Source organism: Giraffa tippelskirchi, chromosome 10, assembly GCF_054371585.1.
Source record: "Giraffa tippelskirchi isolate mGirTip1 chromosome 10, T2T-mGirTip1v1.2.pri, whole genome shotgun sequence".
Taxonomy (NCBI): domain Eukaryota; kingdom Metazoa; phylum Chordata; class Mammalia; order Artiodactyla; family Giraffidae; genus Giraffa; species Giraffa tippelskirchi.
This window is the reverse complement of record NC_137284.1, coordinates 149,615,190-149,631,270: the sequence shown is the minus strand read 5'-3', so window position 1 is coordinate 149,631,270 and position 16,081 is coordinate 149,615,190. Positions and strand designations below refer to the sequence as shown.

At 50.8% G+C, this 16,081-nt stretch overlaps 1 protein-coding gene and 1 non-coding gene across 6 annotated transcripts in view; both read right to left on the bottom strand.

Annotated features, from left to right (window-relative positions):
• Nucleotides 1–12,112, bottom strand: part of CLCN1 (chloride voltage-gated channel 1) — a 37,362-nt gene extending 25,250 nt beyond the window's left edge. For 3 of the 5 annotated variants that reach the window (XM_081534474.1, XM_081534472.1, XM_081534477.1), the window contains exons 1-7: nt 11,837–12,112; nt 8,441–8,561; nt 7,921–8,052; nt 7,242–7,370; nt 6,809–6,942; nt 5,033–5,110; nt 3,922–4,000 (exon numbers count right to left, since the gene is read on the bottom strand). In XM_081534474.1, the coding sequence (XP_081390600.1) occupies nt 3,922–4,000; nt 5,033–5,110; nt 6,809–6,942; nt 7,242–7,370; nt 7,921–8,052; nt 8,441–8,561; nt 11,837–12,016 (853 nt within the window). In that variant the 5' untranslated portion in view covers nt 12,017–12,112. Of the gene's footprint in view, nt 1–3,921; nt 4,001–4,539; nt 4,619–5,032; nt 5,111–6,808; nt 6,943–7,241; nt 7,371–7,920; nt 8,053–8,440; nt 8,562–11,836 lie in introns of all 5 variants that reach the window. The other 2 variants (XM_081534473.1, XM_081534475.1) reach the window with 2 other exon arrangements.
• On the bottom strand, nt 2,639–2,711 carry TRNAC-ACA (transfer RNA cysteine (anticodon ACA)). The gene has a single exon. It is a non-coding gene; the product is annotated as a tRNA-Cys (tRNA).
• Nucleotides 12,113–16,081: the final 3,969 nt, after the last annotated feature.

Genomic DNA, 16,081 nt, shown 5'->3' with positions numbered 1-16,081 from the left:
GGGGTTGACTCATTGGAAAAGACCCTAATGCTGGGTAGGATTGGGGGCAGGAGGAGAAGGGGACGACAGAGGATGAGATGGTTGGATGGCATCACCGACTCGATGAACATGGGTTTGGGTAGACTCCGGGAGTTGGTGATGGACAGAGAGGCCTGGCATGCTGCAATTCATGGGGTCGCAAAGAGTCGGACACAACTGAGCGACTGAACTGAACTGAACAGAGTGAATAAATTACTCTAATACTAATTTTTTTCTTTTAGAATTAATCCATATTTGTAAAATAAAGCTATCAAATAAGATTATCTGCAAGTTCATTTAATATTTGCCACTTACTACAAACATCCTAAAAATAAAACATTTTAACTTTTCAATGCTTAACATTTTCTTAGGTCAACGTATGTCAACAGTTATGTTTTATCTGTAACTTAACTATTTGCCTCTCCCAGTCTCTAGACAGGATCATGAACCTTCCTCATTCATTCCAGGAGTTCTAGTTTTAGGCAAAAAAAAAAAAAAATTCATATTCTCTTCACTTTAAAAGAATCTGGATTAAAAACAAAACAACAAAAAATGCTACTCTTCTAAAAGTGTTCTTCAGACCTTCTGGATTTGTAAGGCAAAAGACTCAATAAAGGTGAGAGTGGGTATAAATGCAAGTGTGAACATTTAAACTTGTGCAGAAATTCCAATAGGCTAGCCTTCACGGCTGGAGACATTGACTTTAATGACAAGAGCTGACAACAGTAGTACAAGCAGGATGCCAGCTAACTCGTTTGCCAACCTATCTCCCTTATGCTGTGTGCAATGCTTTAGCATTAGTTCAAGTGAGCATGGTACATTTTCATTAACTGTTAATGTTTATCTGTGTATCATTCCTGAGCCAAGTCATCTTGGTTTCCTGAAGACTCTTCTATGAAAGGACTGATTACATTTTCATAATTGAAAGCTACCTCTAACAGCTGGTGCATTTATGAAGCAGATGCCTTTCCTGCAATTCTGCTTCTCTAATTGTTAACATGATATCTTTTTTTATCACCAATGAATCCAACCAGTGATCTATATAATCCTTGCTCTGTTAATCTGGTTACAACTGTTATCAATGAGTAAATAAACAGATACAGCAGCTGTCTCTGACCACGCACACCTTGTTAGTCATCCAGGACAAGGAAATAGTCTGAAAAGTTGAGCTAAACTCAACTTTACATTTCGGTCAAGGAAAAATGAGCCTTTAATTCACATCTGTAGTCCTCATCTAAAGCTGACCATTGGCACTTCCTTGGTGGTTCAATGGTTCAGACTCTGCACTGCCAATGCAGGGGGCTGGGTTCAATCCCTGGTCCGAGAACGAAGATCCTGCATGCTGACTTTAAAAATAAAGCTGACTATTCATCTAAATGTCTTTCCAGGTGGTGCTAGTGGTAAAGAAACTGTCTGCCAATGCAAGAAATGCAGGAGATATAGGTTCCATCTCTGGGTCAGGAAAATCCCCTGGAAGAGGAAATGGCAACCCATTCCAGTATTCTTGCTGGAAAATCCTATGGACAAAGGAGCCTGGCGAGCCACAGTCGATGGGGTTGCAAAGAGTTGGACATGACTGAGCACACACACACATTAATCTAAATAAGGTCCACTTAAACTCCCAAGAAAGGCAATGTCAAAGAATGCTCAAACTACCGCACAATTGCACTCATCTCACACGCTAGTAAAGTGATGCTCAAATTTCTCCAAGCCAGGCTTCAACAGTATGTGAACTTCCAGATGTTCAAGCTGGATTTAAGAAAGGCAGAGGAACCAGAGATCAAATTGACAACATCCGTTAGATCATAGAAAAAGCAAGAGAGTTCCAGAAAAACATTTACTTCTGCTTTATTGACTAAGCCAAAGCCTTTGACTGTGTGGATCACAACAAACTGTGGAAAATTCTTCTACAGATGGGAATACCAGACCACCTGACTTGCCTCCTGAGAAATCTGAATGCAGGTCAAGAAGCAACAGTTAGAACTGGACATGGAACAACAGACTGGTTCCAAATCAGGAAAGGAGTATGTCAAGTCAAGGCTGTATATTGTCACTCTGCTTATTTAACTTTTATGAGAGTATATCATGAGAAACGCTGGACTGGATGAAGCACAAGCTGGAACCAAGATTGCCAGGAGAAATATCAATAACCTCAGATATGCAGATGACACCACCCATATGACAGAAAGCGAAGAAGAACTAAAGAGCCTCTTGATGAAAGTGAAAGAGGAGAGTGAAAAAGTTGGTTTAAAACTCAACATTCAGAAAACTAAGATCACGGCATCTGGTCCCATCACTTTATGGCAAACAGATGGGGAAACAGTGGCAAACTTTGTTTTTGGGGGGCTCCAAAATCACTGCAGATGGTGACTGCAGCCATGAAACAAAAAGACACTTGCTCCTTGGAAGAAAAGTTATGACCAAACTAAACAGCATATTAAAAAGCAGAGACATTACTTTGCCAACAAAGGTCCATCTACTCAAGTGAAGTGAAGTGAAGTCACTTAGTCGTGTCCGACTTTTTGCGACCCCATGGACTGTAACCCAACAGGCTCCTCCGTCCATGGGATTTTCCAGGCAAGAGTACTGGAGTGGGTTGCCATTTCATTCTCCAGAGGATCTTCCTGACCCAGGGATCGAACCTGGGTCTCCTGCATTGTAGGCAGACACTTTACCATCTGAGCCATCAGGGAAGTCTGGTTTTTCCAGTAGTCTTGTATGGATGTGAGAGTTGGACTATAAAGAAAGCTGAGTGCAGAAGAATTGATCCTTTTGAACTGTGGTGTTGGAGAAGACTCTTGAGAGTCCCTTGGACAGCAAGGAGATCCAACCAGTCTATCCTTAAGGAAATCAGTCCTGAATATTCATTGGAAGGACTGATGCTGAAGCTGAAATTCCAATACTTTGGCCACCTGATTCGAAGAACTGACTCATTTGAAAAGCCCCTGAGGCTGGGAAAGATTGAAGGCAGGAGGAGAAGGGGATGACAGAGGATGAGATGGTTGGACGGCATCACTGACTCGATGGACGTGAATTTGAGTAAGCTCCGGGAGTTGGTGATGGACAGACAGGGAGGCCTAGAGTGCTGCCATCCATGGGGTTGCAAAGAGTCAGACACGACTGAGCGACTGAACTGAACTGCAAATCCCATGCCCTTAACAACATACAAGGAAAGATAAATCTTCCTTTGGAGAAGAAAATACATATAGATGTCAACTATATAGAGATGTCAATTATACTTCAATTAAAACAACAACAAAAAAAAAGTGAATGATTAAAGAGCAAAAATATATATATACAGAAGTCCTCTGTTAGAAGATGTAATAAGTGAAGGGCAAAAATATCCAACAATACAAAGGGTTATCTAGCTTCCCGGCACAGTGGTAAAGTGGTAAAGTGGCACAGTGGTAAAGAATCCACCTGCCCATGCAGGAGACACAAGAGACGTGGGTTCAATCCCTGGGTCCAGAAGAGCCCCTGGAGGAGGAAATGGAAATGGCCACCCATGCCAGTTTTCTGCCTGGGAAATCCCATGGACAGAGGAGCCTGGAGGGCTACAGTCCATGGGATCACAAAGAGTCGGACATGACTGAGCGACTGAGCACACACACAAACACAATATAAGTAGGGGTCCCACAGAGGCCACCTCGGTTTTCCTTTCTGGTTGTCCCACTTACTAACAGCAAGTCACTCTCATCTTTAATATCAAGCTCATACAGCTCTGGGCAGGAAGGGATGTAAAGTCTTTAGAACACTGCCTGCACATGGTAAATGCTCACTAAAAGCTGTCTTGCTTTACCCTTGTTTCAACTGGTAATACTCAAACTTGCGGATGCTGGCAGTAACTGTTCTGGGAGCAAGAACAGGCAAGGGCACTGATGCAGGAGCGGGTACATCACTTGCCTCCAAGAGGTGTCCCAAAACAGCAACCGACTCCCACGGCACAGCCCACCGTCAGCATGTCAGTGTAATAATAGGGCTGCTACTAGGGGACAGACAGACAGACAGAGGGCGAGAGGCAGGGAGAGGAAGGAAAACAGGCAAGGAGGGGGGACAGAGAAGGAGAGACTTGAGTCACAGGGAATCCATCACAGGGCCCCCATCTCCCCAGTGCCATCCCAGGCCAAGAGAAACTCAGTTAGTTTGGCAAACAGGAAGTGATCTCATAGCGCAAAGCCAGACATAGAAAATGAACCGGTTAGGCAAATTTACGGAAGGCAGGTAAGCCTTAATGGTCACTAGAGAGGGTGGGTGGCTGGGGACAATCGGGGCCAGAAGTGTTAACAGGAAAGGGCTTTGGACAATCGGCAAGGAAGAGCCAGCAGCTTCTAAAAGAACACATAGCTCTCCGGTTTAAGAAAGTCAGTGATGCAGGCTGTGATTCGGGGTCACTCTCTAAAGGCCCACCCCCATCCCCCTTCCGCGAGCAGCCCCCCACCCCCACCTCACCCCAAAGCTTATGAGAACACCCCCCTCCACAACCCCTCAGGCCAACTGGGATAGGGAGGAAGTGAAACTTGCCTCCGACAGGGGCTGCGAAGCAGCAGCCCACGCCTACAGCGCAGGCCGACACCAGGAGGTCAAGCTGCCCAGGCACGGTCTGCAACAGAGGAGCGAGCGGACGAGGCGGTGGAGGGCTGGGGCGCGGCCGGAGCGCACGAGACGCGGGGTGGAGGACCAGGAACGACAAGGGGACGGGGCGGCCCCCGAGGGAAACGCGGAGGAGAACTGACGCGGAGGCCGGCGGAGGAGCGGTCCAGGTGCGACCACCCCCCCACCCCCCACCTCCCGCCCCACCGAGGCAGGGGCCGGATCGGGGAGGGAGGGCGTCAAGGGACCAGCAAGGGCTTAAACAGCGGCATCTGTGGCTGGAGGAGGCGGGCGGGGGGCACGTGGATGCAGGCTGCGGGAGGCGGGGTTAGCGCAGTGCCCCGCTCAGCATCACGGCCAAGGCAGCCCAGCCCCGCGCCGCCAGCGCGCACAGCCCCGCCTCCTTTGCCCTTCTCAGCCTTACCTCATACACCCCACAGAACACCGACATGAACTTGCTGAGGATGGCCGCGCAGATGCTGGCAATGTGAACAAAAGGGCCCTGGGAAAGAGGAGACGGACGAGGGGTCAGGGGCAGGGGTCGGGTGGGGGGGGCTTGGTGGCATTCTTGGACAGACATAGGTTTCTCCGGACACTGTACCAGGGGCTAGAAATACAGCTAAGATAGAAGTTATGCCTTCGCATAGGTTCATCCCAGGGAGGAAGGGAGGTGATGCCCAGCACATTATCATTTCAGAAAATTCTAGGGGCTGGGAAGAAACTGACTAGTCAAAACTGTGGTTTTTCCAGTAGTCATGTAGGGATGTGAGAGTTGGACTATAAAGAAAGCTGAGCGCCGAAGAACTGATGCTTTCGAACTGTGGTGTTGGAGAAGACTCTTTAGAGTCCCTTGGACTGCAAGGAGATCCAGCCAGTCCATCCTAAAGGAAATCAGTCCTGAATATTCATTGGAAGGACTGATGTTGAAGCTGAAACTCCAATACTCTGGCCACCTGATGTGAAAAACTGACTCATTAGAAAAAACCCTGATGCTGGGAAAGACTGAAAGCAGGAGAAGGGGACAACAGAGGATGCGATGGTTAGATGGCATCACCGACTCAATGGATTTGAGTTTGAGAAGCTCCGGGAGATAGTGAAGGACAGGGAAGCCTGGCATGCTGCAGTCCATGGAGTCGCAAAGAGTCAGACATGACTGAGTGGCTGAACAACAGAAGAGAGAGAGGAAAGACAGGGTGGGGTGGGGAAGGTCACAACTGAGTAAGGCCTTGATGGACATGAAGGCAGGAGCCATGCGGGTCTCAGTAGAAGAATGTTCCAGGCTGAGGGCACAGCAAATGCAGGAACCTGGAGAAGGGGGCAGACTTGGTGGCTGAGTGGCAGAAAGTGCCTTGTCACTCCAGCACCAGGAAGGAGGAATAGCCTGGGAGGACAGAAGCCAGAACAGAGAGGAGCCTAATCACCACAGGCTCCAGGAAATAAGTTTGGACTTCATTTTGAAAGGAATAGAGGGACTTCTCGGGGCGGTGGGGGGCGGGAGGGGGGCGGTCCAGTGGTTAAGACCCTGTGCTTCCACCACAAGGGGTGTAGGATCGATCCCCGGTGGGGAAACTAAGATCCCATATGTCGAATGGCCAAAAGAAAAAAAAAAAAAGAAGTGAAAAGTCATTTGAAGTTCCTAACCGGAGGGCAGTTATTCCTGATACCATTTCGAAAGGATAACTCTGGTTGCAGCAGGGCAAGAAGTTACATGTAACTTCTTACAAGGTTACAAGTAACCTTGAAAAAAAGCACAGCCTCTTGTAGGTCTCAGTTTTCACAGGGTTCGTCTGGATTGTCTCTAAGGCAGTGGTTCTCAGCTGTGGGAGATTCTGCCCCCAGGGGACATCTGGCGATGTCTGGAGACTTTACAGTTGTCACAACTTGGGGCTGCTACTGGCTTGTAGGAGGGACAGGCCAGGGAGATTGCTAATCATCCTACCAATGCATAGGATGGCCCCCTAGAACCAAGAATTACTCAGCCCCAGATGCCAGCAGTGAGTGCCCCAAAGGTGAGACTCTGCTCTAAGCTATTCCCAGCTCTGATGTTTTTTGTCATTGTGCCCCAGGGTGACGACCTTCCCTGGTACCCTAGGAATCCCCAGGGTCTTAATCTCCCCGCCCCCACCAGCTCCCTCTAGACTCCGTGGCGCCCTCTGCTGGAAGGTCTGTCCAGCTCACCCCACAGGAACTGGAGTCTTACCTCTTTCCCCACAGGAATGCCACTGCCCAGTCCGGCAGTCAGGGCCACTACCTTGGCCACAAAGGCCTTGAGGGTGAGATACTCCTTCAGGACCACCCCGCGAAGAATTGTCTTCATTTCAGGGATTCCAGAGCCTAAAAGCGTGTTGTTGTTTTGTTGTTGTTGTTGTTGTTTTAAGAGATTATGTGCAAGTTTAAGCTGGAGGTTAAGGGTAGATGGATATCCAGACAGTGAACATGGGGATGGAGCGAGAGGTCTTGTGGTAGTGGGGGGGGGGGGGGTGAGCGGGGAGAGGGAGTGGAGAGGGGGACAGTGGCAGAGCCGAGAACAGACTTGGGAGGGAGGGGAGGAGGGGCGTGCGAGGTCTACAGGCCCCTGAGATGCTGTGGGTTATGGCGATGGCCTGCCGCGGTGGAATCTGGGAAATTCTCACCGACAGCCTGGGGAGAGATGAGCTGGCAGAAGAGGGCGCTGAAGAGGATGAGGATTAGGGGGAAGCCGACCCAGACCAGGAACTGCAGTGGCACGCTGGGCTGCATCTGGTAGTAGGACCACTTGTAGGCTGCGGAGACAGGCGTCCGGGCTCAGTCTTATGAAGATGGACCGATGCCGATGCCCGCAGCAGGGAGAGCTGTGCTAAGACCATGCTCGCGTGGCCACTGTCCCCGTTCGACCTCAGAAGTGGCTCTATTCTCATTTGACTCGTGGGGGATCTGAGCTGGGGAAGGTGACACGACCCATTCACGTTCCCACCACCTGTGGGAGGTCGAGTGGACGGCAGTGCAGCGAACCACAGTGTGGGCGCCTCCTTAGAGGCTGTGGGGTTACCCTGGCACGAGTGCCTCCTGGGACTCCACATGTTTCCAGTTGCCCGAACTGCAAAGCCCTCGGAAAACTAGCACAAGCTGGTCACCCTACGAGAGGGGCGCCCACAGCCTGGCTGATAGAAAGGGGCAGGGAAAATGGATCTGGGTCTGGTGTCCCTGGACTAGAGTCACACCTGTTCTTCTCTGAGCACCATCCCGAAGCTCCCCCAGCTTACCGTAGGTGGAAACTCTAGAACAACCACAGTATGGGGAGGGCTGGGGGGCAAAGGGCCACGTTACACCTACCCTGAAGCGTTTTGGCACTGACATAATCCATGCACCAGCTAACCAGAGCCATCAGGAGCCCCAGAAGCACCAGAAAGATCCAGTCTTCCCCTAACTTCCTTCTCACCATGAGTCCCAAGCGGTGCATACAATCTAGGAAAAGAAAGGACAGAGGAGCAGGTAACCAGTCACTGCTCTGGGTGTGTGGCTTAGGGCTGGGAGCTGAGGGCCCCTAGGGGTCTGGTCTGTATGTCTCATTCCCTGAGTTCCTCATCTCTCTGCCCTTCAGAAGACACCAGAGTCCGCTTCCCCTCTAGCTACTTGATTCCTTTCTAAACTCTGGTTTCTTGGGGCTGTGTGGGAGGGACGGTGGGAAGGTAGCGTGAGAAGGACATGGGAGCCGTGACTTTTCCTTGGAGGAGAGCTTTGGTGTGCAGATGGGGACTGTGAGTCAGAAATACGCAACCAGTCTTCAGAGTTACTGCCCTAATCCCTGTACCTCTTTCCACTCCAGACACCTCCATTCCCCAGTGCCCATCACCTTGACATTTAGAATAGTGATCCTCATCCTTGCTGTCCACAGAAGCGCTGGAGCCCATCGTTGTGGGCATCTCGGTGTCCTGCTCCTTGCCTGAGAACTGCCCTTTGTGATGGCCATAGATCTGGATAGAGGGAGATGAGGAAGGTCTGTCTCGTTGAAGAGTCAAAAGAAATAGAAGGAAGTATATAGAAGGAAATGGCAACCCATTCCGGTATTCTTGCCTGGAAAATCCCATGGACAGAGGAGCCTAGTAGGCTACAGTCCATGGGGTTGCAAAGAGTCGGATACGACTGAGCAACTTCACTTCACTTCATATAGACCCACAGATAAATTGAACAAACAGCTTTTTAAAATCCTGGGTGTTTGGTGCTCTGTGACAACCTAGAGGGGTTGGATGGGGTGGGAGGTGGAAGGGAGGTTTAAGACAGAAGGGACATATGTACACCTTTGGCTGATTCATGTTGGTGTATGGTAGAAGCCAGCACAACATTGTAAAGCAGTGATCCTCCAGTCAGAAATAAATAGATTTTTAAAAATCCTGGGTGTTGATGGCCTCATGCAGGGTCACTTGGGTCATCAGTGCCCTCCACTCCCCACCGTCTGTCTACACAGTTCCCACTCCTCACCCTTGTTCGTCCATCCACACCCCTGCCCATCTATATTCATCTCTCTCAACAGCAGCCTTCATCAAGGGAACTAATTTCTACTCTGAAGCAGGGATGCAAGAACTGTGCTAAGACTGAGCATCTGCGTCAATGGCATGTTTCATATGTCACTGCTTCCTGCTTCTTGGCCCCTCTGTCGTTTCCCCAGACCCCCCTCACCCTGACATGGACGGGGTGAGGACAGGCTAGCAGGTGACTCCTGGTGGCTCTTGGCCTTGGTGTGTCTAGCTTTAATGAGGCTCCTCGGATGCCCTGCCGGGCTTAGAGAAGGCCTATCCACGTCCCCTCCCCATGCTTGTAGGCACAAACTGGACCCAGCCCCCAAAAGGCAGGTCAGTCTACTTCTTCCCAAAGTAGAGCGTCTATGTTTGGTGTGTGTGTGTGTGTGTTGGGGGTGTTGAATGTGTGCAAGGTATACTAACTCCTTTTAGCCTGCCCCACCTCCACTACACTAACTCTGTCCTCTGGGGCCAGGGTCAGGCCAGGCCACGTTGCTGGTTCTCGGAGAGCCTGAGTGGAAGAGATCTGATTTCACAATACGAGCAGTCGAGTTTATGCCTGAATCCTGAGCAGGAGGCACTAATACCCTGCTCTGGGATGAGGTTAGTGACCAAAGGGAGCCGCATTTTCCTCCATGTCCTCCCCGGACCCGAGAGGACACTTCCCACGGGGACCAGCACCCAGCACATGGGCTATCTCAGCCCACCTTAGGTCCCAGGCCGGAGGAGATGAGAAGCGGGTGCTACATACCAAACCTGGGCTGGGAAACACTGAAAAAGTCAAATCTGGGGACTTCCCTGGTGATCCAGTGGTGAAGAAGCCACCTTGCAAGGCAGGGGACTCGGGTTCAATTCCTGGTCAGGGAACCAAGATCCCACATGCTAAGCCACAACTACTGAGCCTGCAGGCACTCTGGAGCCCAAGCCACAACGAAAGATCTCGTGTGCTGCAGCTAAGACCCAACGAAGTCAAATAAATGAATACATTTTTAAAATAAAAATAAAAGAGCTAAATCTGTGCTGGCTGGGCTAGTGCTCACCATCTGAGCAGGGCTGAGAGGGGATGGGGAAGTCAAGCCTGAAAGGGGTGTATTGTCCGGATTCGTAAGTGTAGGACCGGGGATGGGAGGATGGATGCAAACATGCTGACAATTGATAATTAATCATTGGGCAAGGGGTACTTGGAGATTCATTACACCACTCTTTCTATTCTTGTATAAGTGTGAAATTTCCATAATAAGATTTAAGCAGAGAAAAACATAAGTCCAAGCTCCTCTTCTTTGCACCAGCGCAACCTGACTTTCCGAGTCTTCATGCTAGTGTGCTTGCCATCACCAGAAGTCACTGTAACTGCACCTTTACTAAGTTGACATCCTACTCAGACCACGTACCCGGTGACAGAGAGCCCCGGGCCACGAGGAGGGGTCTTCCTGTCCAACCCCGCACTGTGTTCCAGGCTCCCTTCTCCAGGAAGCCTGCTCTGACTCACCACTGGAACCTCCCCTGGCTTCTGTGCCCTCGCCCCCCAGCTGATTCTCCAGGAACTGCCCCCACCCACCATTCTCAGGACAGCTCAGGATTGAGACCTGGATTCTCTGGACCCCCAGCATGGAGATCCCCAGCCCAGCCCTCAGCTTCCCTGCCCTTCCTAGACCCCCACGCTAAAGGAAACACAGTCCACCCCTCATCAGCTAAAACATTTTTAAATCCTGATTTCCTGGTCCCCCCTTGACAGGTTCCATCCTGTCCCTCTACATGCATGTTCACTCACTGATCTTAACCAGGCTATTTATCTGCAACAAGCTCCCAATCTGTCCTTCAGGGATGCCCCCACCATCACGGCCCTTTCCTCAACATCTAGAACACCTGAAGGATATTTACCCTGGACTCATTGGAAAAGACCCTGATGCTGGGAAAGATTGAAGGCAGCAGGAGAAGAGAGCAACAGAGGATGAGATGGTTGGATGGCATCATCGACTCAATGAACTTGAGTCTGAGCAAGCTCCAGGAGGCAGAGAAGGACCAGGAAGCCTGGTGTGCTGCCATCCATGGGGTCGCACAGAGTCGGACACGACTGAGCGACTGAACAACAACAAACCCCCGGTTAGTTCACTAGTTGCCCCCCTCACCAAGATCAGAGCTCTGTATCCCTCCAGGTGCCACCACCTCGTGGGTCCTAACTTGATGAATCCTCCCACCTCTAAGTTTGATTACATTTCTTCCGCTCATTTGACACTGGTCTGTCTTGGATCACTGATACGCTTTTCAGTCCATTTTCTCTACTTATCCCCACCTTTCTGCCTTCTGCAGAAGTGTGGATGTGTGTGTGTTCCGCCGAGGGTGGGAAGGGAGAATCTGGTGGTGTCTGTGTGCAGGGTGAGGGTGTGAGGACGGCTCAGGCACACAGAGGTGTGGGCTCCTCTGCCAGTCCCCTCGTGTAGGTTATGTAAGCACAGACCGGCACCCATGTGTGGCTCTGCCTTCTCCCCCCAGATTCGGGGGGTTCAGTTAGTAAAGCTTGTGTTCAGGTACACGTGTATCTCTATAGAAGGTGCCCACCGGGCTGAACCCAGACCTTTAAAGAATGTTCATATTTGGAACACACGACCATGTACTTTCTTAAGTTAGAAAGATCACACACTGCCCCCTCTTGCTACCTGCCTCTCCATTTCCCCCAATCCATGGCTCCTCTGGCTCCTGGAATCCACCGCCCCCTCCTCTGAGGACTTTACCTGTGTGGGGCGGGCGTTGGCATGGGGGCCCGCGTCCCTCCGGAGCCTGTGCTGCAGACCCCCGTTCTCGGAGGGCAGTCCGTAGCTGGTGCAGTGCTCAAAGGGCATGTACTGGTATTGGGGGGCGCTGCCCCACCAGCTGGGCTCGCCCCCACGCTGCTGGGACCCCGATGGCTCCATGCTCCCACCCCTGGCCAGGCCTCGGCCTGCCGGCCCCCACCCTTCCCCTAGAACAGCTCCTTAAGCCTGTCCTGCTGCCTGTCCCCAAGGCGTCTGGGGCAGCGTGCCCACCCCTGGCTATTTATAGCCACCTCTCCGTCACATGACCCCCCCACTGCCACATCTGATCTGCTTGGGGTCGAAGCAGGTGTGAGAGCCGTGCGGGGGAGGAGTGGGGACAAGAACCTGGGAGGCAGCCCCACAGGGAATTCCCCCAGCAGGACAGGCACCGTCCCCCTCCTGAGTCATGAAGAGGATTCCAGCCCCACGCCACTGGTCTGGCTATAAATACCGTCCACATCAGGGTGGAAGACTGCTTTGAGCGCTTTCGAACCTGCGTGCTCCCCGAGTCTGCACCCTCTAAGCTGCCCCCCTCTTCTCTTCCATCAGCCCGTCCTTCCGTGGGGAGGTAGGGTTGGGAGCTGGGTGGAGTGATTCTAGGGTCCGGAAACAGTGGGGAGTGGCTCACCCGGGCAAGTAAGCAGCGCCTCTCTGCTGTCCTCCCCTGTGGGCTTGTTCCCAGCTCTGCGTGCCCCCCAGGTTTAGTCCTCATCTGTCGGACCAGCTCTCCCAACCCAACCGATGCCCAGCTTTCTCCTCCAGCTCTGCCTTTTCTTGTCTGCCAGAGGCCGCTAGTGATGCTTTGGGGTCATACCCTTGACCCCACCTTTATCACCGCTGGGTGTGGGGCGCAGGGGTAATAGCCTTGAGTTCTGGCATTTCTCCTACTTCCCGGAATGATACATGTCAGCCACACCAGCAGCCTGGATGTTCCGGGAGGGACTGAGCTTCCATTTAGAGCTTGGAGCATCCCTGGGAGGGCTGTCAGGGCAGGTGAGATAACAGAGGGAGAAGGGGAAGTGGGGCGAGGGAATCGGGGAGCCCAAGGAGAGACGGGAGTGGGCGTTGCTCATGATGAGCCCGACAGACATGAGATGACAGGGAAGTACTCTGCTATTCTTCCCTTTTCGGGTCAATAAATAATTTTTGGCCAAGGCCAAACTACTCTATCTGGCATTATGCTTTTTTTTTTTTTTAAGACCAATTTTCCTAGTCCAGTCCTTCCCTTGTGAACTATTCACTATTGAAGGAAAGCTATAAACATGAGTCAATGTGTGGTTTGGGATCCATCACCAAGTGAGGTCTGTCCCAGGGACTGCAGGGTAGGGACACTGAACATCTGGTCTGCAATTGAAATTTGTCCCAGGCTAAATGGGACTGTCCAAAGCAGGTGGGAAGGTGAATACCATTAAGAGCACCTTTTCTAACATAAATCCGAAGACCTGTAATCTACCCACAAAGATGACAAATGTGTGATTTGAGGGCCTGGACTTCCTGTAACATCTCCCTTCTCTGCAGGCAGAAAATACCCTCCCAGTCCACCAAGCCACCTGGAAGCACCAGCTGCAATTCTAAAAACCAGACTCTGAAATCAGGAGGGTCAAGGAGCTCTCCAGCTGCTAGCTCTGAAGGGTAAGGATTTGTGAGTAAGGATCTTGAGTCTTAGCTCGAAGATTAAAATCTCCTGGGTTATCATCCTGCAAGAGAACAAGAAAATAAAATATAAACTGTGCCCATCCCACCCCAACACCCCATGGGCTCAATACTTTCATTTGGAAGGCCGGTGATGGGTTTCTGGGGTGTCCTTTGAAAAGCTCCTAAACTTGGAAATATATTCACAACCATGCATTTATCTATGATATGTATACTGAATAAGATATGTATTCTTTGAGGGTTTTAATAGATTTTCTTGAGGTCCAAGCTTAAAACCTATAGGCTTATGGAATTGCTATTTGAAGGAAGGTTCCTGAAATGACTGTCTGGGACACAGGTGTGTGGGAGTGTGTTGGGGTATAGAAGGTTGTGAATGAGCCCGCTCCTTGGGATCCTTGTATCAATTTAAGCAGGAACTTTCTCCTTGAGTGACACCCTTGTTTTCGGATTCCCACCTCTTGAAGTCTAGGTTCTCCAACTGTTAGGACAATACACCATGATATTATTTTCAAGGGGCTTTTAGTCATGACTTGCCCGCTCCGCATCAAGCATGGTCCTAGCATGGGACCTATGACCACCAACTTTCTGAAATTTCCCCCAGGCAACTGCAACTTCCTCTGAACACACCTCTTTGTAGTTGTCCTCACTGGCAGTCATTTCTCCTCTATGCTTACTGAACCTTGCCTTCCAGATCTTTCAAAAAGGCCTGGTCGCTTCCCTCCCCTGCATATTGCATCTTCCTAACACTGGACAGGGCTCTTTCTCCCTCTTCTGGATTTTGGAACACGGTACACTTTTTCCCCTGTTCTCTGCCCAACAAGGGCTAAGATGGAATAGTTTTTCTTTGGTCTCAGGCTCCTTCTCACAACTCAGTGGGGAAAATCTATAGCCCTAAAAAGTAAGGAGAGAGGAAAAAAAAAATTTTTTTGCTAAGAAAGAAAGTCACAGAAGCAGAATTGTTGAACTCAAGCTGACAGATTGTTACCCATCCTGGCCTCCGTTTCCTTAGAAAGGCAGTAACTTGAGGGTTATGGAGAAAAGAATGGATGTAAGAGTCAGTGTCTGCCCCCAAGTGAGTGCCGGATGTTAACTTGTGTCCTTAAACTGAAGTTCATGCTCAGAGATGCTAACAGCATCTGTAACGCGTTAACCCCAAGTGATCCACCGCGCATCCTCCTGCTTCATCCTCACAGGGTAGCATCCTTCCTCCTTTTAAGGCAGCAACGATTTACCCGTGTTTAAATAAGGGCGAGGTTAGGTACCTTAGCCAAGGTACCTAAACCCTTAAGGACAAGCCAGTATTCAAAATCTTGTTAATTCTGAAGTCTGTGTCCTTAAAGCTCCATCTTTTTCTGTATAAATTGCAGTTTCTGAGCCTCGTTTCCCTCTTCTGGAAAAGAACTGGGGCGCTGACGCCCTCCTGGCTTGTGGGAGGACGGCGTAAAGCTGCAGGCACAGGGCCTGGGAGACGCAGAGTGCTCGGGCGGCTGGAGCTGTTAACATCCTCGCCTCAGACCACTTTCCCCTTCTGCCGGAGTATCCCACTTGCTCCGTTTCTTCCTGTTATTCTCTCACGGGAGACGGGATGGGGGGAGGGCAGCAAAGAACCGCCCCCAGCTCTGGGAGGGGGTTTAATTTTAGAAGAGAATCCCCTGGCAGAGGACATGGAGCTGTGAAATTCAACCTGACGCCCTTATCCAAGGGCGGGGCGGGGAGGACAGGGAGTCCAGCTCAGCAGATGCTGCTCTGTAAGCCCTGGACACACCCAGCTCCCACAGGCGTCCTCCCACTCACCACTCCAGGGCCCTTCCCTCTAGAGGTCCCCAGGGCCAGCCTGCTCCTAAGGCCTTGTCTGCCCTCAGTGTTCTTCAGCCAGTTCCTCTCCTTCCACCCGGTGATGCTTCAGCTCAACTTCATCCCTTTGCTCCTCCTCCTCCAGGTTCACAGACAAGCTTCCCTCCCCCAGGGTCCTCATCAGCTTTCCTACCACAAAGCTCCCACAGAACTTCCCATCTCTAACCCTCTGTAGCCCACCTGCATGTGTACACCTGCCTCTCCAGGTGTAGACATATTGCACCCAAGAATTCCCCAGGTTACACAGTCCACTGCCTGAGAATTCTCTTACCATCTACACCCAGTCTGGCAAAACTTAAATCCAAATTGGACCATGCGAGATAGGGAATTCTACGATCCTTGGCATCTCCTCCCATTCCAACTCAATCTGTTTCTCCAGCCTCCATCTTGTGATTTAAATAATCTAGGACCAACACTGCTTGACTCTTCCACCTCTTGTGACCATGAGGAATCCCAGCGCTGGTAGCTGTATCTGGGGCAGTTGCCTGTGGCCATGACAGTGGAGGTGGGCCTGTCTGAAATGTGGACCTCGTGGTATTAGAAAGATCTTGCAGCCAAACAAGACGGTCCTGCTCTGGGTGTGCCCTGTGAGGCAGTGGGGAACGCTGTTAAGAAGCCGAGGAAATACGTGGGCTTCCCAACATGGATTTATTTACAGACATCAGGCACACACCGGTA